Source organism: Embiotoca jacksoni, unplaced genomic scaffold (genome assembly GCF_022577435.1).
Source record: "Embiotoca jacksoni isolate LCO1_2020_lvr unplaced genomic scaffold, fEmbJac1.0.p SCAF_5, whole genome shotgun sequence".
Taxonomy (NCBI): Eukaryota; Metazoa; Chordata; class Actinopteri; family Embiotocidae; genus Embiotoca; species Embiotoca jacksoni.
In genome coordinates this window covers 3,110,709-3,134,403 of record NW_027185403.1, presented here as the reverse complement: position 1 = coordinate 3,134,403, position 23,695 = coordinate 3,110,709, and the positions used below count along the sequence as shown (strand labels likewise).

General features: G+C 37.9%; 5 protein-coding genes and 1 long non-coding RNA gene across 6 annotated transcripts; all 6 read right to left on the bottom strand.

The window, feature by feature from the left end:
* Positions 1–946: 946 nt before the first annotated feature.
* On the bottom strand, positions 947–2,489 carry LOC138211564 (uncharacterized). Its single transcript, XM_069171520.1, has 6 exons — positions 2,450–2,489; positions 2,003–2,335; positions 1,539–1,895; positions 1,320–1,451; positions 1,166–1,203; positions 947–1,078 (listed from the first exon to the last, which is right to left on the bottom strand). The coding sequence occupies exons 1-6, from the start codon at positions 2,487–2,489 to the stop codon at positions 947–949; spliced, it is 1,032 nt and encodes a 343-aa protein (XP_069027621.1).
* Positions 2,490–5,380: 2,891 nt separating this feature from the next.
* Positions 5,381–5,950, bottom strand: LOC138211622 (uncharacterized). Its single transcript, XR_011179344.1, has 3 exons — positions 5,845–5,950; positions 5,703–5,749; positions 5,381–5,616 (listed from the first exon to the last, which is right to left on the bottom strand). It is a non-coding gene; the product is annotated as an uncharacterized lncRNA (long non-coding RNA).
* Positions 5,951–6,181: 231 nt separating this feature from the next.
* LOC138211562 (uncharacterized) lies at positions 6,182–8,279 on the bottom strand. Its single transcript, XM_069171518.1, has 3 exons — positions 8,261–8,279; positions 6,637–6,954; positions 6,182–6,540 (listed from the first exon to the last, which is right to left on the bottom strand). Exons 1-3 carry the CDS (start codon positions 8,277–8,279, stop codon positions 6,182–6,184), a joined length of 696 nt encoding a protein of 231 aa, XP_069027619.1.
* Positions 8,280–9,980: 1,701 nt separating this feature from the next.
* On the bottom strand, positions 9,981–12,484 carry LOC138211561 (uncharacterized). Its single transcript, XM_069171516.1, has 7 exons — positions 12,442–12,484; positions 11,995–12,327; positions 11,531–11,887; positions 11,312–11,443; positions 11,158–11,195; positions 10,944–11,054; positions 9,981–10,016 (listed from the first exon to the last, which is right to left on the bottom strand). Exons 1-7 carry the CDS (start codon positions 12,482–12,484, stop codon positions 9,981–9,983), a joined length of 1,050 nt encoding a protein of 349 aa, XP_069027617.1.
* A 2,784-nt stretch (positions 12,485–15,268) lies between these two features.
* On the bottom strand, positions 15,269–17,091 carry LOC138211437 (uncharacterized). Its single transcript, XM_069171326.1, has 6 exons — positions 17,026–17,091; positions 16,617–16,934; positions 16,174–16,521; positions 15,826–15,951; positions 15,684–15,730; positions 15,269–15,597 (listed from the first exon to the last, which is right to left on the bottom strand). Exons 1-6 carry the CDS (start codon positions 17,066–17,068, stop codon positions 15,466–15,468), a joined length of 1,014 nt encoding a protein of 337 aa, XP_069027427.1. The 5' UTR covers positions 17,069–17,091; the 3' UTR covers positions 15,269–15,465.
* A 1,635-nt stretch (positions 17,092–18,726) lies between these two features.
* Positions 18,727–22,390, bottom strand: LOC138211560 (uncharacterized). The gene is made up of 7 exons (XM_069171515.1): positions 22,375–22,390; positions 21,928–22,260; positions 21,464–21,820; positions 21,245–21,376; positions 21,091–21,128; positions 20,877–20,987; positions 18,727–18,783 (listed from the first exon to the last, which is right to left on the bottom strand). Exons 1-7 carry the CDS (start codon positions 22,388–22,390, stop codon positions 18,727–18,729), a joined length of 1,044 nt encoding a protein of 347 aa, XP_069027616.1.
* Positions 22,391–23,695: the final 1,305 nt, after the last annotated feature.

The following is a 23,695-nucleotide window of genomic DNA, read 5'->3' as shown; positions in this document are numbered from 1 at the left end:
TCTACCCTGAAAAAGGCCCCCAAAACCTGCAGGTGAACACAGATGTGGTAGCTTGTTTTTTTACAGAAGTCCTGTTTCCTTCCTCTATCAATTTGAACGTCACAATTCTCCAAAAAATATATAGTCTTTGAAATGTTATACTGTATATGTGATTATCTCTAGGATATTATACGAACAAAACCTACAAAATAAGGCTTAGACAAAACAGAAAAAACAGCTTGCCCTCAAGTTTGTTTCCGTTATTACTTATCTGTACTAAAGTTAGACACTAATATGTCCAATAAATCAGTATGATTTTGTTTAGAGCAGCAAAAATATGTGAAGCTGACATCAGGACAACTTTTGTTTGTTCGAACGAGGATGAATCAGAAAGTTCAGAGTGTTCCTGTTGCACGTGAACAAAGCGCAGCACAGTAATGTGCATGGAGCAGAGGGAGGCTATAACTTCCAGGAGTAAGTATTCCAATTGTTTGGGTTCTGGTTCACATCAGGCTATCGGTTCGTAACAGTCATTGCTAAAATTGAACAAAAAATAACTTATCCTAAAGTGTAAATATATTGAATGTTATATACTTTGCTTGAAGGAATAATCGCATTAGTAAATTATATTTAAATCTCTGTGATGTTAACAAGATTACAAACCTTATAAACACCTGTTTTGCGCAATTTAAATGTTTAACTGATTTCTGTGACGTTAGTAAGTGTTTAGAAAGACAAACAGATCACACCAGCAGCAACAGCTTGGCACTAGAAAGTGTGTTTTATATGTAATTTTTACGTGAAAAAGATGAATTCTGTATGAATACATTTAAACAAAAGGACACAAATTTGAATTAAGATGATACACAGTATAGTATGTACAGTACTGCAACATAAAGGAAGCCCTTTAGTTAGTTTATCAACTTGATTATTGAAAGCAAATGAACACCAAGCATGTGTTAACAGTCTAATCCAACCCCAAAGCCTTGACAGCAGTGTAGATCTTCTCTCTCTCTGCTTTCCCATCCTTTACTGCATTTCTTTCAGCTTTCATCATGGTAAAGATGACAGCAGAATAAATCCATGTGTCCTCATCTGTCTGACAAAATATATGAAAAAAATATGAGCAATATCAAAACCTTTATTGACTTGATAATATGACGATATTTCCCGATATAAATGTTACCTGCTGATTTTGCTGATAACCGCTGGCTGTTACAGCATCTGTTTGCAGAGCAACAGAGACAACAAACATGAAAGACGCTGTAGGTCAATTGACACGCAACAAACGCCAAATACCAGTGGATAGATTGATGTGATGTGTGGGAAATGTCATTTACCGTTGCAGCAATCACACGTCTTGTTCTTGATGGTGTAAATGAGGAAGACTATAACAATCAGACTTGCAGCCAAAGCACCAGACAACAGAATGAGAACCATGTTTGCTTTCTTCAATTCCCACATGCTGAGTGCTGGAAAATAGAGGCACCCAATAATGATAATTATTTTAGTAAGAACAAATGTTGTATTATTGTTAGATAGAAATGTGGTGCAGTTACCTTCAACGTCCACTCTTCTTCCATTTCCAAAAATGATCTCTCCACATGTGGCCACACTGCAGTAGTAAGTCCCAGCATCAGAGGATGTGACGTTTTTGGAGAAGTTATAGAAACATTTCTGTGCAGAGCGAGCCTCAGGACTCCTTTCACATTCTTCACCACTACCTCCATGAACATAAATCAAACTGGGATGAGAATCATCTGATCCGGCTCTGAACCAGAACACACGGTGATCTCCAGGACACATTTTATTTTCAGAGTCAGAGAGGACTGAACATTGCAGAGTCATTATGGTTCCTGGATGGACTGGATCAGATGGAAGCTCTTGAATGACGGCAGTGATGTATGGTTCGGGTCCTGGGAAATAAAAAAACTACTTATAAACATGTTTTGATCAGCTTTTAAGACAAATAATAGTTGAAAATAATCGATATACGTAGAAACACGCATTTGATTAGATTTACCTTTAATTCTCAGAAATGTTCCGTTCACAAATGTCATGTCAAGATCCTTGACTTTTACACAGTAGTACACACCGGTGTCACTGAGCTCAGCTTTGTTAATATGCAGAATGTACGTTCCAGGTTCTTGTTTTGTTGTAACGTGAGGATTCTTATTACCACCTTCATAATCAAAAGTAAATGTTCCTCCAAAGAATTCAGGCCAGTTTCCAGAAACAAGTTTAATCCAATACAAGGTTTCTTGGTATAGAGCATTATGATGACGAGTACACGAAAGAGTCACATTATCTCCAACACTCACAGTCTTCATTGCAAAGACGAGATCATCTGCGCTTCCTAAAGATAAAAATAAAACAAGTGTGAGAGGTAGATTTTATATCATGTGCTAAAACGTTAGTGCAAGAAATGACACGTAAAATATATATTTGAAAACAAGCTCTATATACTTACGCCCCACTCTGAGTATCAGCAGTAAATGAAATATGATCATCATTTTCCGATTAATCCACTCGTGTCTGCATCTACATTAGAACATTTCATACGTTGATTTGCCTTAATATGTACTCGCAATAAGTGGGAGGGAACAATTTTAGAACGATCTGATTGGCCACTCGATATGTTGGTGCTTCGCTGTACTACCACAGTGGAAATAATACCAACTATCTTTCTAACCTAAAAACATGAAACAACAGCAGCAGTAAGCTTTTGTTTCATGTGTCTATAACTCTCACAGAGAGATCAACTACATGTGAACCCAAACACTCTTGGTCACAACATTGCCAAGAAGATTTAGACTTTTCAGGTTTAGCTGTTTGGGACGAACACACGTATCCTCCACCTGAAACAGCATTTTATATTGTGGGGATCATATATTCAGAGAATATCCATCTACAAAAATATTTCCAGGTGGTTGCGGTCACACCCTCTTCCTCTACGCTCACTTCAAAGCATCACTCTCACATTATGACAGAAACACATTCACCCGGAAGAGATCACAAGTTTCTGACTCAACTGGTCCATGTAACGATGTGAGGGAGAAAACTCTTGTAAACCTGAACAAAGACCTGACAGTGAGTCAGCATGAGAGAATATACAAACAGTGTTGTTTTTTTCTCCATGAAAAGAATGCTTTTGGTTACAGTAAAATAATCAAAACCAAAAGTGAATGACTTGGACAAAACCTGAGTGACTCAGCTTCATTACAGTAGTGACAGGAACACCTGACAATATCATGCAGTCAAGTAATACATAAGAGACTCTGGTATAAAAAAACATGTAGGTCTGGTGTAGGTTTCTGGAGCAAGTACAGTATTTGCAAGGTGTAAAGAGAAAGCAGCTGAAATAGTTAAAACCTGCAGCAACATTTATCAGACTGGGACATTTTGGTTTTTGGCCTTGAAAGGACTCAACATACTGTTGACTACAAGCCTCAACATGTTGGCCTGACAATGAAGTAGTTCGGAAGACACAACACCTTCTTTGCAGATAAGCGCAGCGTCACCGGTTTGATCCCAGCCGGGGTCGATTGTTAAATGTGTTTCCTGTCCACAGCTTCACTGCTCACAACATACAGAAGGTGGACCAGGAAAAATAATGACTGTTGCATATTGTTCAAAACAAAATGCACAATTAGGAGTTTATTTTTCACTTTGTCCTTTTTACTCTGTCTTTTCTTTGTTTGCACAGCACTGGTTGCACCTGAGACACAAAACAACTTTTATAAACACTGTTGATGCGTGGAAACTCAAGCTTTAAGGGGGTTGGGCTTTCAAACAAGGGTGTAATGACACGAGGGGCTTTTCTTCCTGTCTCACTCTCTCTTTTAATCTCACAAAGCTGGACCACTGCTTGTCAATTATTACTGATCTTTTAGGCAAAGGCAGGACTTTGACTGTAAAGTTACAACAAATAGGATTGACAGCACTGCTTGTTTAGTCCATTGTTTGGTGCAGTGATGCAGTGGAATCAATAAATCAATAAAATGGTGTTAAAATAAAAATTACACTAAACTTGACATATTTCAAGACTGCAGATGAAAATAATTGTAGACTGTATCTTTGAAACACACAGGGAATATACATCAGATACTATTTGTAGTTTTAATAACAAGCAAGTCAAACTAAACCTAAAATTAGCCTGCTGAAGCCTCGTAGCTCCTCTCTCACTTCATATCCGGTTGAAGCTCACAGTCAGGTCTGATCTGAGTAAGCAGCTTCAGTGGTTGGTCAAAGGGTGGAGGAACGGCCCACCACAGCTTTTGTCTGCCACAGTAGCTTTATTTGTTGCTGTCATGACCGAAATGCAGAAGTCCTTTACAAAGTGCAGTGAGACCAGAAAGACTGATGGTCTTTACTGATCTGAATACATAAGTTAAAACAGAGATTAATTACGTTTAAAAAAAAATGCATGTAAAATCTTTCTGGCTCTTAACTTAAATTATATTATCGCAGGGGACTCACAGTCTTTTTTTTCAAAATATTTTTGAGTTCTCCACATGTCTTGACTTTCTGTGTGGTTTTGGTGACATTTCCTCACTTCTACCCTGCAACAGGACCCCAAAATCTGCAGGTGAACACAGATGTGGTAGCTTGTTTTTTTTTTACAGAAGTCCTGTTTCCTTCCTCTATCAATTTGAACGTCACAATTCTCAAAAAATTATATAGTCTTTGAAATGTTAGACTGTATATGTGATTCTCTCTAGGATATTATACGAACAAAACCTACAAATTAAGGCTTAGACAAAACAGAAAAAACAGCTTGCCCTCAAGTTTGTTTCTGTTATTACTCATCTGTACTAAAGTTAGACACTAATATGTCCACTAAATCAGTATGATTTTGTTTAGAGCAGCAAAAATATGTGAAGCTGACATCAGGACAACTTTTGTTTGTTCATATGAGGATGAATCAGAAAGTTCAGAGTGTTCCTGTTGCACGTGAACAAAGCGCAGCACAGTAATGTGCATGGAGCAGAGGGAGGCTATAACTTCCAGGAGTAAGTATTTCAATTGTCTGGGTTCTGGTTCACATCAGGCTATCGGTTCGTAACAGTCATTATTAAAATTGAACAAAAAAAAACTTATCCTGAAGTGTAAATATATTGAATGTTATATACTTTGCTTGAAGGAATAATCGCATTATTAAATTATTTTTAAATCCCTGTGATGTTAACAAGATTACAAACCTGATAAACAACAGTTTTGCGCAATTTAAATGTTGAACTGATTTCTGTGATGTTAGTAAGTGTTTAGAAAGACAAACAGATCACACCAGCAGCAACAGTTTGGCACTAGAAAGTGTATTTTATTCGTAATTTTTACGTGAAAAAGATAAATTCTGTGTAAATACATTGAAACAAAAGAACACAAATTTGAATTAAGATGATACACAGTATAGTATGTACAGTACTGCAACATAAAGGAAGCCCTTTAGCTAGTTTATCAACTTGATTATTCAAAGCAAATGAACACCAAGCATGTGTTAACAGTCTAATCCAACCCCAAAGCCTTGACAGCAGTGTAGATCTTCTCTCTCTCTGCTTTCCCATCCTTTACTGCATTTCTTTCAGCTTTCATCACGGTAAAGATGACAGCAGAATAAATCCATGTGTCCTCATCTGTCTGACAAAATATATGAAAAAAAAAATATGAGCAATATCAAAACCTTTATTGACTTGATGAGATAAAAAACAATAAAAGTGCTTTACCTGTTGATGTTTCTGTCCAACCTGTTTTTTCTGCAAGCCAACAGCAGCTGGATAACAAAAAAAATTACAGTACAGAACAATAAATGAAGGTTCCATCATTTAAATTTCATTGTCTATCGAAAATATGAATTACTTCTTTCACCTTTGCAAGAATCACTCTTGTTTGTCTTGATGGCATGAATGAAGACAGCAATAACAATCAGACTTATAGCCAAGACAGCACAGAGGAGAAAATTAACTGTACTGTCCTCCTGTGAACACATGCATCCTACAACAGAATGAGAAGGAAGAAACAATGAAAGTCATAGACAGTGGTTAGATGATTGGAAAAGTAAAATTACTACCAGTGAATTTTGCATGAAAAATCAGACACTTGAAAATTCTAATGTTTTCATAAACAATAAATTGAGTGCTTCTTAAAAGCCGTATTGTTCAAGATGGTATCAACATAATTTGAGTATCTCTTATATTACTGAACTCTAAATCTTACCAAGGTGCAGCTTAGATATGTTTCCAAATAATATCCTTCCGCATGTGGCCACAGCACAGTAGTAAGTCCCAGCATCAGAGGAGCTGATGTTCTTAGAGAAGCGATAAACGCAGCTCTTCTGAGCGTCAGATTTCTCGTCACATTCATTATTTCTATTTCCGTCAGTGTAGATGGTGTCTGGATGAGACTCATCTGATCCGACTCTGAACCAGAACACACTGTGATGTCCTGGACACTTCATGTGCTCGGGGTCAGAGAGGATTGAACACTGGAGAGTTGCTGAGTCTCGGCCTGGACCAGATGCTGTCGGCCACTGAGTGACGGTGTAGTTTGATGTCTGACTGTTTCCTGTGTAATAAAAATTGCGGTAACACAGTTGGCGTTTTTTTCAAATGTGCATAGAAACACAAGTCTGTAAAAAAAAAAAAAAAATCACATTATTACCTTTTACTAACAAATATGTCCCATTCCATTGAGGTTTAATGAACTCTGCGCTTGTACAGTGATACATCCCCTCATCCTCCTGGACTGTCCTCAGAATGGTCAAGTTGCTAAAACCGTCGTGAAGATGTGCTTGGAATCTTGATTGAGGAAACTCTGGTTCAAACTCACTGGTAGATGTCAAGAGTGTCACAATTAATTTAAGATTATCCCCGGCGCTCTGCTTGTACCATTGGAATCGTACGGATCTGGATTTGATTAAAGAACATGTCAAGGTCACTGGTTCTCCGAGCTGAACTGTTGTTATTGGAACCAGCGTATCTGAATTAAATGAAAACAAAGACATTAAATAAAGGAGTGTGTAAAATCTCTAATGCACAGAATTTTTGGCCAGAAAGAAAGCAGCACTTACATGCTCGATGAAAAAAAAGCAATGGAATCCATAACACGATCATCATGACATTGATGTCTTCATGGGGATGTAGTTGGTATCTCAGTGAGTAAAGGAGGTGAGACGGTTGTGATAAGTCAGACTTTAAAAAGCATCTGATTGGTTGTGACAGAATAAGCACACTTCCTGCACATATTGTGTGATTCTGGGCTTTGAGAGGCATATCACCTCTGTCTCCTTTTGTTGCAATGATAAAGATTTTTGAGTTTTGAGTCTTTTGAGAAAGGTTTGTCTATCTCTGGGTGGTTGGTTGTCTTTGTCCTTGGAGCTACAAGCAAGCAATAAGTGGCACAGTCACTAGTTCTGCTTGTGGTATAAGAATTATCTGAAAAGTATCACGTTCAGTATTTTAAAGGAGAGATAAACAGAAAAAATATTTGGAAATTAATTCTGACACTGCGGAAAATATAAACCTCGGGTTTGACTGAGAATACTTGGAGTGGAATCTATTTGTCCTTAAAAGGTGGGACTTACTGCTGTGCTGTGGTCACATGGGAGGAGCTGTTATTTGGAAATTGAGGTAAACAGCAAATCAGCAGAATTGTGTTTTTAAAAATAGAAGTCATAAATTGGTGACGCCATGCCATCATAAATGATTAGTATTCATCATTTTCAGAATCAATTATAGATTGGGCAGGGACAAAGTTTACATGCATAAACGAAGAAATGAAGGTACAGTCTTTTTCGGACTATAAGGCGCACTGTGAATTAACGTGTCCATGTTCACACATAAACCGCACCGGATTATAAGGCGCATTAAGCAAAACAACATAGTCCGGTAAATCAAACTTTATTCAACTCAGTTGTAACAACAATTACCGGTACAGAAAAATACACTCACTCAGCGTAGCCAATTGCTTGGAGTTTGAAACCCGCTTCGTAAGCATGCCTCTTAACAGGTGCCATTTTTGGAGTCCTTTTACGTACACACAAATGTCCTGTAATATAATGTTGAAGCACAGTAAGTATTATGTTTAAAAAGTGGAGGGGGTAAGCGTACTAAATACTGTTCTCTGATTGGTTTGTTGCAGCTAACGGACACTCCGGGCGCGGGCTGCCTTACATGAATGCACTTTTAGTTCAGACATTACATTCCTGTTACAGGCCGATCAAGTAGTGACACAGCGTACCATAATGGTCCGAATATCCATTGAGCGGAGCGGCTTCGTTGCTTACCAAAGTCGTACTTACACATTTCGACAGATTTTTGAGCGCATTGTACCACATAAAATCGATCAATAAGCACAACAAGTAACCATACATAAGGCGCGCTGGATTATAAGGCGCACTGTCAATTTTTGAGAAAATTTAAAGATTTTAAGTGCGCCTTATAGTCCGAAAAATACGGTATGTAAATTCACCATGTTTTGAGAAACCTAAAGAAATTTGAGCTTCTTTAGGAGTACTTACCTTCAACGATTAGAGATGTTCCTTTCACAAATATAAAACTTTGTTGGAGTGCCTTTACACAGCAGTAAACTGCCATATCACTTAGTTTTGCTTTTGAAATATACAGCAGAAATGATCCATTCTCTATATCAGTGCTAATGCGATGATGAACACTCCTGAAGCTGTATGATCGTCCTAAGACTTCAGGAAAGTTTCCAGAAACAGGCCTGATCCAAAATAAGCTTCCCCGAACTGTGTTGGCGCATGACAACTTCACATCATCTCCAACACGAACAGTCTTTGTGTCAAAGAGACGATCATCTGTGCAAACTGAAAAAAACACCAAACAGATCAATGATGAACAACAGACACAGAATCATAAACGCTGTCTTCTAATTCATCCTCAGAAAACAACAACAATGCTTTAAATACATATGTGCAGTACATCTGACCTTTCTACATGTACTTACAGCCAACTTGGAGCATCAGCAGTGAATTCAATATGATCAGCATTTTCTCATAAATCCACTTGAGACTGCTGTAATTGAAACTGTAATAAAGATGATTCACCTAAATGTAATCATATCAAGTGGGAGGAAGCAATTTCAGAGCAATCTGATTGGCTCCTTGTTACGAGGGACGAGCTAGTACACCAGTGAGTACACCATTATCTGTTTGTTAAACCAACTAAATTATCTGTATCCTTATCCGTACCTGTAGAGGGCGGGGCTTAATCCGAAAGTGATCGGTGATGAAATCGATATGGGTTTATCAGAAATTGCTGTATTTATTATTTATTAGAACATTATTTATAGAACGGCACCAGAATTGAGCTTCATAGCAATGTTTTTGATCACAAGATTCAAATAACTATTTACCTAGTTTTTTTAAAGTTTTTTTTTTTTTTTTTTTTTAATGAAAGTTTTTATATTTCATTTATTTTTTAGGAAACTACAGAACAGACTCCAAATTGAGCTTCAAATGAAAGTTTTTTTTTTGTTATCACAAGAGTAACAACTATAAACAAACAGATTCAAAGTCATCAATGACACGTCAATGATGTGTGGAAACTTTAACATTGCTGTGGTTGGGCTTTCAAGCAAAGGTGCGGCTGCAGAGAGGCTTTGCTTCCTGTCTCATTCTAATCTAACAAAGCTGGTCTTGCACAGCTGCATCACTTGGTGCATTGATGGACTTGCAATCTGTACAAATCCATTGTAAAAACAACCACTGACATAATCAGAATAAGATTAAAACAAAAAAAGACCAAGTATGAGTATTGTTTATTATTTGATAACATATGCATTGGTTTGTTGAAGCTCATAGTCAGGTCTGATCAGAGTAGACAACTTCTGTAGTTGGTCAAAAGGTGTAGAAATGGCCCCCCAAAGCTTTCGTTTGGGGAGAACAAAATCCCATCAACAAGAAGCAACCTCAAACATAACCAGACTCGTGGGTGGGCAGCCATCTGCCTCAACCCCTTTTGTGTTACGCTTCCTGTGTACTCTCACCCAGTCAGCTCTGCTTTCTTGCTGCTCTGAACCTGCAAAGGGACGGCTGACAGGGGTTACGTTGGGCCGGCCCACAGTGGTTAGTGCAATATTACTCTTTCTGTTGTCTTATTCACAAACAAAAACCATAACCTCCTTGGTGGTGGTAAGCATTAACAAGAGTAGGTCAAAACCTAATACACGGCGATGGTTAGACATAGCGTGGGGGCTTTTCATTTGAAATAAGGGCTTATTAATTGAAATGGATGCAGGAAGTCGTGGCATTTGTCCCAACAACGATGTAACAATCACTCAATCACTCAGTCACTCAGTAAGTCAGTGACACGTGTGTGTATTGGGTTGGACCTGCTGTTGAGGTCCAGTCAAAAAATAATGTTGTTGGAGTCTTTTGGAATTTTGTTGCTGTTGCTCCTTTAATATAGATGAAAAAATTAATCGTGAAACAACAAAGTAAAGACATGGAAAATGATGCAACTCAGAATGAAGTAAACATGTTTTGTGTTTTATATAAAGTTTATTTATATTCTTGTCTTTTAAGGAAAGAAGCAAAAGATGTACACAAACATTGATTTCATTTAGTAAAATGGTTTTAAATTGTATAAACACCTATCAGAGTTATGCTTTAGTTAATATCCTTAAAATTGCAAGGAAGACAAACGAGCAAAAATTAAGAGAGAATTGATTAATCCATGAAGTATATGAGATGAACAATGCTGTAGGATGTCACAAACATGTCGATATTTTTGCACCGTAATGATTTAAATCCCTTTGCCAAAGAAACACTTTCAGAAAGCCAGAAAACAACTGCAAACAGTAAAATATTCAAATGATGCATAAAACACCTTCATGTTTATCAAAGAGGAATTGCTATTTTACCATTATTTCCCACACTGTGTCAAAATGTCAAAAAAACTGAACAAATTCTGCGTGAATTTTTAATCAACCCTAAAACCACTGACTTCAGAGTAGACGGTGTCTTTCTCTGCTGCATTCATATTTCTTCTCTCTGCTTTGCCGGCCTTCTTCCTGGTGAAGGTTGGTGCAGAATAAATCAATGAGTCCTCACCTCTCTGAGGAAAAACGTTAAATTAAGAAAGAAAGTTATGAGCGGGCAGATATTATTTACCTATTTGGAGAGAAAAATATGATGATATTTCCTGATATAAATGTTACCTGCTGATTTTGCTGATAACCGCTGGCTGTTACAGCATCTGTTTGCAGAGCAACAGAGACAATAAACATGAAAGACGCTGTAGGTCAACTGACACGCAACAAACGGCAAATACCAGTGGATAGATTGATGTGATGTGTGGGAAATGTCATTTACCGTTGCAGCGATCACACGTCTTGTTCTTGATGGTGTAAATGAGGAAGACTATAACAATCAGACTTGCAGCCAAAGCAACAGACAACAGAATGAGAACCATGTTTGCTTTCTTCAATTCCCACATGCTGAGTGCTGGAAAATAGAGGCACACAATAATGATAATTATTTCAGTAAGAACAAATGTTGTGTTATTGTTAGATAGAAATGTGGTGCAGTTACCTTCAACGTCCACTCTTCTTCCATTCCCAAAAATGATCTCTCCACATGTGGCCACACCGCAGTAGTAAGTCCCAGCATCAGAGGATGTGACGTTTTTGGAGAAGTTATAGAAACATTTCTTTGCAGAGCGAGGCTCAGGACTCCTTTCACATTCTTCACCACTATCTCCATGAACATAAATCAAACTGGGATGAGAATCATCTGATCCGGCTCTGAACCAGAACACACGGTGATCTCCAGGACACGTTTTATTTTCAGAGTTAGAGAGGACTGAACACTGCAGAGTCATTATGATTCCTGGATGGACTGGATCAGATGGAAGCTCTTGAATGACGGCAGTGATGTCTGGTTCGGGTCCTGGGAAATAAAAAAACTAATTATAAACATGTTTTGATCAGCTTTTAAGACAAATAATAGTTGAAAATAATCGATATACGTAGAAACACGCATTTGATTAGATTTACCTTTAATTCTCAGAGATGCTCCGTTCACAAATGTCATGTCAAGCTTCTTGACTTTTATACAGTAGTACACACCGGTGTCACTGAGCTCAGCTTTGTTAATATGCAGAATGTACGTTCCAGGTTCTTGTTTTGTTGTAACGTGAGGAGTCTTATTACCACCTTTGTAATCAAAAGTATATGTTCCTCCCAAGAACTCAGGCAAATTTCCAGAACCAAGTTTAATCCAATACAAGGTTTCTTGGTATAGAGCATTAGGATGACGAGTACACGAAAGAGTCACATTATCTCCAACACTCACAGTCTTCATTGCAAAGACGAGATCATCTGCGCTTCCTAAAGATAAAAATAAAACAAGTGTGAGAGGTAGATTTTATATCATGTGCTAAAACGTTAGTGCAAGAAATGATAAGTGAAATATATATTTGAAAACAAGCTCTATATACTTACGCCCCACTCTGAGCATCAGCAGTAAATGAAATATGATCATCATTTTCCGATTAATCCACTCGTGTCTGCATCTACATTAGAACATTTCATACGTTGATTTGCCTTAATATGTACTCGCAATAAGTGGGAGGGAACAATTTTAGAATGATCTGATTGGCCACTTGATACGTTGGTGCTTCGCTGTACTACCACAGTGGAAATAATACCAACTATCTTTCTAACCTAAACACATGAAACAGCAGCAGCAGTAAGCTTTTGTTTCAAGTGTCTATAACTCTCAGAGAGATCAACTACATGTGAACCCAAACACTCTTGGTCACAACATTGCCAAGAAGATTTAGACTTTTCAGGTTAAGCTATTTGGGACGAACACACGTATCCTCCACCTGAAACAGCATTTTATATTGTGGGGATCATATATTCAGAGAATATCCATCTACAAAAATATTTCCAGGTGGTTGTGGTCACACCCTCTTCCTCTACTCTCACTTCAAAGCATCACTCTCACATTATGACAGAAACACATTCACCCGGAAGAGATCACAAGTTTCTGACTCAACTGGTCCATGTAACGATGTGAGGGAGAAAACTCTTGTAAACCTGAACAAAGACCTGACAGTGAGGCAGCATGAGAGAATATACAAACAGTGTTGTTTTTTTCTACATGAAAAGAATGCTTTTGGTTACAGTAAAATAATCAAAACCAAAAGTGAATGACTTGCACAAATCCTGAGTGACTCAGCTTCACTACAGTAGTGACAGGAACACCTGACAATATCATGCAGTCAAGTAATACATAAGAGACTCTGGCATAAAAAAACATGTAGGTCTGGTGTAGATTTCTGGAGCAAGTACAGTATTTGCAAGGTATAAAGCGAAAGCAGCTGAAATAGTTAAAACCTGCAGCAACATTTATCAGACTGGAACATTTTGGTTTGTGGCCTTCAAAGGGCTCAACATACTGTTGACTACAAGCCTCAAAATGTTGGCCTGACAATGAAGTAGTTCGTAAAACACAACACCTTCTTAGCAGATAAGCGCAACGTCACCGGTTTGATCCCAGCCGGGGTCGATTGTTAAATGTGTTTCCTGTCCACAGCTTCACTGCTCACAACATACAGAAGGTGGACCAGGAAAAATAATGACTGTTGCATATTATTCAAAACAAAATGCACAATTAGGAGTTTATTTTTCACAGTGTCCTTTTTACTCTGTCTTTTCTTTGTTTGCACAGCACTGGTTGCACCTGAGACACAAAACAACTTTTATAAACACTGTTGATGCGTGGAAACTCAAGCTTTAAGGTGGTTGGGTGTACAAGGGTGTGACAACATGAGGGGCTTTTCTTCCTGTCTCACTCTCTCTTTTCATCTCTCAAACCTGGACCACTGCTTGTCAATTATTACTGATCTTTTAGGCAAAGCCAGGACTTTGACTGTAAAGTTACAACAAATAGAATTGACAGCACTGCTTGTTTAGTCCATTTCATGGTGCAGTGATGCAGTGGAATCAATAAATCAATAAAATGGTGTTAAAATAAAAATTACACTAAAATTGACATATTTCAAGACTGCAGATGAAAATAATTGTAGACTGTATCTTTGAAACACACAGGGAATATACATCAGATACTATTTGTACTTTTAATAACAAGCAAGTCAAACTAAACCTAAAATTAGTCTGCTGAAGCCTCGTAGCTCCTCTCTCACTTCATATCCGGTTGAAGCTCACAGTCAGGTCTGATCTGAGTAAGCAGCTTCAGTGGTTGGTCAAAGGGTGGAGGAACGGCCCACCACAGCTTTTGTCTGCCACAGTAGCTTTATTTGTTGCTGTCATGACCGAAATGCAGAAGTCCTTTACAAAGTGCAGTGAGACCAGAAAGACTGATGGTCTTTATTGATCTGAATACATAAGTTAAAACAGAGAGATTAATTACGTTTAAAAAAATGGATGAAAAATCTTTCTGGCTCTTTACTTAAATTCCATTATCGCAGGGGACTCACAGTCTTTTTAAAACAGTCTCTTTGAGTTCTTCACATCTCTTGACTTTCTGTGTGGTTTTGGTGACATTTCCTCTCACTTCTACCCTACAACAGGCCCCCAAAACCTGCAGGTGAACACAGACGTGGTAGCTTGTTTTTTTACGGACGTCCTGTTTCCTTCCTCTATCAATTTGACCATCACAATTCGCCCCAAAATTATAGAATATTTGAAATGTTATATATCGGATTCTCTGTAGGATATTACACAAACAAAACCTACAACTTAAGGTTTAAACAAAAAAGAAAAAACAGCTTGCCCTCAAGTTTGTTTACATGTTATTACTTATCTGTACAAAAGTTAGACACTAATATGTCCAATAAATCAGTATGATTTTGTTTAGAGCAGCAAAAATATGTGAAGCTGACATCAGGACAACTTTTGTTTGTTCGTACGAGGATGAATCAGAAAGTTCAGAGTGTTCCTGTTGCACGTGAACAAAGCGCAGCACAGTAACGTGCATGGAGCAGAGGGAGGCTATAACTTCCAGGAGTAAGAATTCCAATTGTCTGTGTTCTGTTTCACATCAGGCTATCGGTTCGTAACAGTCATTATTAAAATTGTACAAAAAAAACTTATCCTGAAGTGTAAATATATTGAATGTTATATACTTTGCTTGAAGGAATAATCGCATTATTAAATTATTTTTAAATCCCTGTGATGTTAACAAGATTACAAACCTGATAAACAACCGTTTTGCGCAATTTAAATGTTGAACTGATTTCTGTGACGTTAGTAAGTGTTTAGAAAGACAAACAGATCACACCAGCAGCAACAGTTTGGCACTAGAAAGTATGTTTTATTTGTAATTTTTACGTGAAAAAGATAAATTCTGTGTAAATACATTTAAACAAAAGAACACAAATTTGAATTAAGATGATACACAGTATAGTATGTACAGTACTGCAACATAAAGGAAGCCCTTTAGCTAGTTTATCAACTTGATTATTCAAAGCAAATGAACACCAAGCATGTGTTAACAGTCTAATCCAACCCCAAAGCCTTGACAGCAGTGTAGATCTTCTCTCTCTCTTCTTTCCCATTCTTTACTGCATTTCTTTCAGCTTTCATCACGGTAAAGATGACAGCAGAATAAATCCATGTGTCCTCATCTGTCTGACAAAATATATGAAAAAAAAAATATGAGCAATATCAAAACCTTTATTGACTTGATGAGATAAAAAACAATAAAAGTGCTTTACCTGTTGATGTTTCTGTCCAACCTGTTTTTTCTGCAAGCCAACAGCAGCTAGATAACAAAAAAAATTACAGTACAGAACAATAAATGAAGGTTCCATCATTTAAATTTCATTGTCTATCGAAAATATGAATTACTTCTTTCACCTTTGCAAGAATCACTCTTGTTTGTCTTGATGGCATGAATGAGGACAGCAATAACAATCAGACTTATAGCCAAGACAGCACAGAGCAGAAAATTAACTGTACTGCCCTCCTGTGAAAACATGCATCCTACAACAGAATGAAAAGGAAGAAACAATGAAAGTCATAGACAGTGGTTAGATGATTGGAAAAGTAAAATTACTACAAGTGAATTTTGCATGAAAAATCAGACACTTGAAAATTCTAATGTTTTCATAAACAATAAATTGAGTGCTTCTTAAAAGCCGTATTGTTCAAGATGGTATCAACATAATTTGAGTATCTCTTATATTACTGAACTCAAAATATTACCAAGGTGCAGCTTAGATATGTTTCCAAATAATATCCTTCCACATGTGGCCACAGCACAGTAGTAAGTCCCAGCATCAGAGGAGCTGATGTTCTTAGAGAAGTGATAAACGCAGCTCTTCTGAGCGTCAGATTTCTCGTCACATTCAATATTTCTATTTCCGTCAGTGTAGATGGTGTCTGGATGAGACTCATCTGATCCGACTCTGAACCAGAACACACTGTGATGTCCTGGACACTTCATGTGCTCAGGGTCAGAGAGGATTGAACACTGGAGAGTTGCTGAGTCTCGGCCTGGACCTGATGCTGTCGGCCACTGAGTGACGGTGTAGTTTGATGTCTGACTGTTTCCTGTGTAATAAAAATTGCAGGAACACAGTTGGCGTTTTTTTCAAATGTGCATAGAAACACAAGTCTGTAAAAAAAAAAAAAAATCACATTATTACCTTTTACTAACAAATATGTCCCATTCCATTGAGGTTCAATGAACTCTGCGGTTGTACAGTGATACATCCCCTCATCCTCCTGGACTGTCCTCAGAATGGTCAAGTTGCTAAAACCGTCATAAAGATGTACTTTCATTCTTGACTGAGGAAACTCTGGTCCAAACTCACTCGTAGATTTCCAGAGTGTCACAATTAATTTAAGATTATCCCCGGCGCTCTGCTTGTACCATTGGAATCGTACGGATCTGGATTTGATTAAAGAACATGTCAAATTCACTGGTTCTCCGAGCTGAACTGTTGTTATTGGAACCAGCGTATCTGAATTAAATGAAAACAAAGACATTAAATAAAGGAGTGTGTAAAATCTCTATTGCACAGAATTTTTGGCCAGAAAAAAAGCAGCACTTACATGCTCGATGAAAAAAAAGCAATGGAATCCATAACACGATCATCTTGACATTGATGTCTTCATGGGGATGTAGTTGGTATCTCAGTGAGTAAAGGAGGTGAGACGGTTGTGATAAGTCAGACTTTAAAAAGCATCTGATTGGTTGTGACAGAATAAGCACACTTCCTGCACATATTGTGTGATTCTGGGCTTTGAGAGGCATATCACCTCTGTTTCCTTTTGTTGCAATGATAAAGATTTTTGAGTTTTGACTCTTTTGAGAAAGGTTTGTCTATCTCTGGGTGGTTGGTTGTCTTTGTCCTTGGAGCTACAAGCAAGCAATAAGTGGCACAGTCACTAGTTCTGCTTGTGGTATAAGAATTATCTGAAAAGCAACACGTTCAGTATTTTAAAGGAGAGATAAACAGAAAAAATATTTGGAAATTAATTCTGACACTGCGGCAAATATAAACCTCGGGTTTGACTGAGAATACTTGGAGTGGAATCTATTTGTCCTTAAAAGGTGGGACTTACTGCTGTGCTGTGGTCACATGGGAGGAGCTGTTATTTGGAAATTGAGGTAAACAGCAAATCAGCAGAATTGTGTTTTTAAAAATAGAAGTCAGAAATTGGTGACGCCATGCCATCACAAATGATTAGTATTCATCATTTTCAGAATCAATTATAGATTGGGCAGGGACAAAGTTTATATGCATAAACGAAGAAATGAAGGTACCGTCTTTTTCGGACTATAAGGCGCACTGTGAATTAACGTGTCCATGTTCACACATAAACCGCACCGGATTATAAGGCGCATTAAGCAAAACAACACAGTCCGGTAAATCAAACTTTATTCAACTCAGTTGTAACAACAATTACCGGTACAGAAAAATACACTCACTCAGCGTAGCCAATTGCTTGGAGTTTGAAACCCGCTTCGTAAGCATGCCTCTTAACAGGTGCCATTTTTGGAGTCCTTTTACGTACACACAAATGTCCTGTAATATAATGTTGAAGCACAGTAAGTATTATGTTTAAAAAGTGGAGGGGGTAAGCGTACTAAATACTGTTCTCTGATTGGTTTGTTGCAGCTAGCGGACACTCCGGGCGCGGGCTGCCTTACATGAATGCACTTTTAGTTCAGACATTACATTCCTGTTACAGGCCGATCAAGTAGTGACACAGCGTACCATAATGGTCCGAATATCCATTGAGCGGAGCGGCTTCGTTGCTTACCAAAGTCGTACTTACACATTTCGACAGATTTTTGAGCGCATTGTACCACATAAAATCGATCAATAAGCACAACAAGTAACCATACCTAAGGCGCGCTGGATTATAAGGTGCACTGTCAATTTTTGAGAAAATTTAAGGATTTTAAGTGCACCTTGTACTCTGAAAAATACGGTATGTAAATTCACCATGTTTTGAGAAACCTAAAGAAATTTGAGCTTTTTTAGGAGTACTTACCTTCAACGATTAGAGATGTTCCTTTCACAAATATAAAACTTTGTTGGAGTGCCTTTACATAGCAGTAAACTGCCATATCACTTAGTTTTGCTTTTGAAATATACAGCAGAAATGATCCATTCTCTATATCAGTGCTAATGCGATGATGAACACTCCTGAAGCTGTATGATCGTCCTAAGACTTCAGGAAAGTTTCCAGAAACAGGCCTGATCCAAAATAAGCTTCCCCAAACAGTGTTGGCGCATGACAACTTCACATCATCTCCAACACGAACAGTCTTTGTGTCAAAGAGACGAACATCTGTGCAAACTGAAAAAACACCAAACAGATCAATGATGAACAACAGACACAGAATCATAAACGCTGTCTTCTAATTCATCCTCAGAAAACAACAACAATACTTTAAATACGTATCTGGAGTAAATCTGACCTTTCTACATGTACTTACAGCCAACTTGGAGCATCAGCAGGGAATAAAATAGGATCAGCATTTTCTCATAAATCCACTTGAGACTGCTGTAATTGAAACCGTAATAAAGATGATTCACCTAAATGTAATCATATCAAGTGGGAGGAAGCAATTTCAGAGCAATCTGATTGGCTCCTTGTTACGAGAGACGAGCGAGTACACCAGCGAGTTCACCATTATCTGTGTTTGTTAAACCAACTAAATCATCTGTATCCTTATCCGTACCTGTAGAGGGCGGGGCTTAATCCGAAAGTGATCGGTGATGAAATCGATATGGGTGCATCAGAAATTGCTGAATTTATTATTTATTAGAACATTATTTATAGAACGGCACCAGAATTGAGCTTCATAGCAATGTTTTTCATCACAAGATTAAAATAACTATTTACCTAGCATTTTTTAAAGTTTTTTTTTTTTTTTTTTTTAATGAAAGTTTTGACATTTCATTTTTTTTTTTTTTTTTTTTTTAATCACAAGAGTAACAACTATAAACAAACAGATTCAAAGTCATCAATGACACGTCAATGATGTGTGGAAACTTTAACATTGCTGTGGTTGGGCTTTCAAGCAAAGGTGCGGCTGCAGAGAGGCTTTGCTTCCTGTCTCATTCTAATCTAACAAAGCTGGTCTTGCACAGCTGCATCACTTGGTGCATTGATGGACTTGCAATCTGTACAAATCCATTGCAAAAACAACCACTGACATAATCAGAATAAGATTAAAACAAAAAAAGACCAAGTATGAGTATTGTTTATTATTTGATAACATATGCATTGGTTTGTTGAAGCTCATAGTCAGGTCTGATCAGAGTAGACAACTTCTGTAGTTGGTCAAAAGGTGTAGAAATGGCCCCCCAAAGCTTTCGTTTGGGGAGAACAAAATCCCATCAACAAGAAGCAACCTCAAACATAACTAGACTCTGTGGGTGGGCAGCCATCTGCCTCAACCCCTTTTGTGTTACGCTTCCTGTGTACTCTCACCCAGTCAGCTCTGCTTTCTTGCTGCTCTGAACCTGCAAAGGGACGGCTGACAGGGGCTACGTTGGGCCGGCCCACAGTGGTTAGTGCAATATTACTCTTTCTGTTGTCTTATTCACAAACAAAAACCATAACCTCCTTGGTGGTGGTAAACATTAACAAGAGTAGGTCAAAACCTAATACACGGCGATGGTTAGACATAGCGTGGGGGCTTTTCATTTGAAATAAGGGCTTATTAATTGAAATGGATGCAGGAAGTCGTGGCATTTGTCCCAACAACGATGTAACAATCACTCAGTCACTCAGTAAGTCAATGACACGTGTGTGTTTTGGGTTGGACCTGCTGTTGAGGTTCAGTCAAAAAATAATGTTGTTGGAGTCTTTTGGAATTTTGTTGCTGTTGCTCCTGTAATAATGATAAACAAATTAACCGTGAAACAACAAAGTAAAGACATGGAAAATGATGCAACTCAGAATGAAGTAAACATGTTTTGTGTTTTATATCAAGTTTATTTATATTCTTGTCTTTTAAGGAAAGAAGCAACAGATGTACACAAACATTGATTTCATTTAGTAAAATGGTTTTAAATTGTATAAACACCTATCAGAGTTATGCTTTAGTTGATATCCTTAAAATTGCAAGGAAGACAAACGAGCAAAAATTAAGAGAGAATTGATTAATCCATGAAGTATATGAGATGAACAATGCTGTAGGATGTCACAAACATGTCGATATTTTTGCACCGTAATGATTTAAATCCCTTTGCCAAAGAAACACTTTCAGAAAACCAGAAAACAACTGCAAACAGTAAAATATTCAAATGATGCATAAAATACCTTCATGTTTATCAAAGAGGAATTGCTATTTTACCATTATTTCCCACACTGTGTCAAAATGTCAAAAAAACAATGAACAAATTCTGCGTGAATTTTTAATCAACCCTAAAACCACTGACTTCAGAGTAGACGGTGTCTTTCTCTGCTGCATTCATATTTCTTCTCTCTGCTTTGCCGGCCTTCCTCCTGGTGAAGGTTGGTGCAGAATAAGTCAATGAGTCCTCACTTCTCTGAGGAAAAACGTTAAATTATGAAAGAAAGTTATGAGCGGGCAGATATTATTTACCTATTTGGAGAGAAAAATATGACGATATTTCCCGATATAAATGTTACCTGCTGATTTTGCTGATAACCGCTGGCTGTTACAGCATCTGTTTGCAGAGCAACAGAGACAATAAACATGAAAGACGCTGTAGGTCAACTGACACGCAACAAACGGCAAATACCAGTGGATAGATTGATGTGATGTGTGGGAAATGTCATTTACCGTTGCAGCGATCACATGTCTTGTTCTTGATGGTGTAAATGAGGAAGACTATAACAATCAGACTTGCAGCCAAAGCAACAGACAACAGAATGAGAACCATGTTTGCTTTCTGCAATTCCCACATGCTGAGTGCTGGAAAATAAAGGCACCCAATAATGATAATTATTTCAGTAAGAACAAATGTTGTATTATTGTTAGATAGAAATGTGGTGCAGTTACCTTCAACGTCCACTCTTCTTCCATTCCCAAAAATGATCTCTCCACATGTGGCCACACCGCAGTAGTAAGTCCCAGCATCAGAGGATCTGACGTTTTTGAAGAAGTTATAGAAACATTTCTGTGCAGAGCGAGCCTCAGGACTCCTTTCACATTCTTCACCACTATCTCCATGAACATAAATCAAACTGGGATGAGAATCATCTGATCCGGCTCTGAACCAGAACACACGGTGATCTCCAGGACACGTTTTATTTTCAGAGTCAGAGAGGACTGAACACTGCAGAGTCATTATGGTTCCTGGATGGACTGGATCAGATGGAAGCTCTTGAATGACGGCAGTGATGTCTGGGTCGGGTCCTGGGAAATAAAAAAACTAATTATAAACATGTTTTGATCAGCTTTTAAGAAAAATAATAGTTGAAAATAATCGATATACATAGAAACACAAATTTAATTAGATTTACCTTTAATTCTCAGAGATGCTCCGTTCACAAATGTCATGTCAAGATCCTTGACTTTTACACAGTAGTACACACCGGTGTCACTGAGCTCAGCTTTGTTAATATGCAGAATGTACGTTCCAGGTTCTTGTTTTGTTGTAACGTGAGGAGTCTTATTACCACCTTTGTAATCAAAAGTATATGTTCCTCCCAAGAACTCAGGCAAATTTCCAGAAACAAGTTTTATCCAATGCAAGGTTTCTTTGTGCAGAGCATTATGATGACGAGTACACGAAAGAGTCACCTTATCTCCAACACTCACAGTCTTCATTGCAAAGACGAGATCATCTGTGCTTCCTAAAGATTAAAATAAAACAAGTGTGAGAGGTAGATTTTATGTCATGTGCTAAAACGTTAGTGCAAGAAATGACACGTAAAATATATATTTGAAAACAAGCTCTATATACTTACGCCCCACTCTGAGCATCAGCAGTAAATGAAATATGATCATCATTTTCTGATTAATCCACTCGTGTCTGCATCTACATTAGAACATGTCATACGTTGATTTGCCTTCATATGTACTCGCAATAAGTGGGAGGGAACAATTTTAGAATGATCTGATTGGCCACTCGATTTGTTGGTGCTTTGCTGTACTACCACAGTCGAAATAATACCAACTATCTTTCTAACCTAAACACATGAAACAACAGCAGCAGTAAGCTTTTGTTTCATGTGTCTATAACTCTCACAGAGAGATCAACTACATGTGAACCCAAACAGTCTTGGTCACAACATTGCCAAGAAGATTTAGACTTTTCAGGTTTAGCTGTTTCGGACGAACACATGTATCCTCCACCTGAAACAGCATTTTATATTGTGGGGATCATATATTCAGAGAATATCCATCTACAAAAATATTTCCAGGTGGTTGCGGTCACACCCTCTTCCTCTACTCTCACTTCAAAGCATCACTCTCACATTATGACAGAAACACATTCACCCGGAAGAGATCACAAGTTTCTGACTCAACTGGTCCATGTAACGATGTGAGGGAGAAAACTCTTGTAAACCTGAACAAAGACCTGACAGTGAGGCAGCATGAGAGAATATACAAACAGTGTTGTTTTTTTCTACATGAAAAGAATGCTTTTGGTTACAGTAAAATAATCAAAACCAAAAATGACTGACTTGCACAAATCCTGAGTGACTCAGCTTCATTACAGTAGTGACAGGAACACCTGACAATATCATGCAGTCAAGTAATACATAAGAGACTCTGGTATAAAAAAAATGTAGGTCTGGTGTAGGTTTCTGGAGCAACTACAGTATTTGTAAGGCGTACAGAGAAAGCAGCTGAAAGAGTTAAAACCTACAGCCACATTTATCAGACTGGAACATTTTGGTTTGTGGCCTTCAACGGGCTCAACATACTGTTGACTACAAGCCTCAACATGTTGGCCTGACAATGAAGTAGTTCATAAAACACAACACCTTCTTAGCAGAGAAGCACAGCGTCACCGGTTTGATCCCAGCCGGGGTCGATTGTTAAATGTGTTTCCTGTCCACAGCTTCACTGCTCACAACATACAGAAGGTGGACCAGGAAAAATAATGACTGTTGCATATTGTTCAAAACAAAATGCACAATAAGTAGTTTATTTTTCACTGTGTCCTTTTTACTCTGTCTTTTCTTTGTTTGCACAGCACTGGTTGCACCTGAGACACAAAACAACTTTTATAAACACTGTTGATGCGTGGAAACTCAAGCTTTAAGGTGGTTGGGCTTTCAA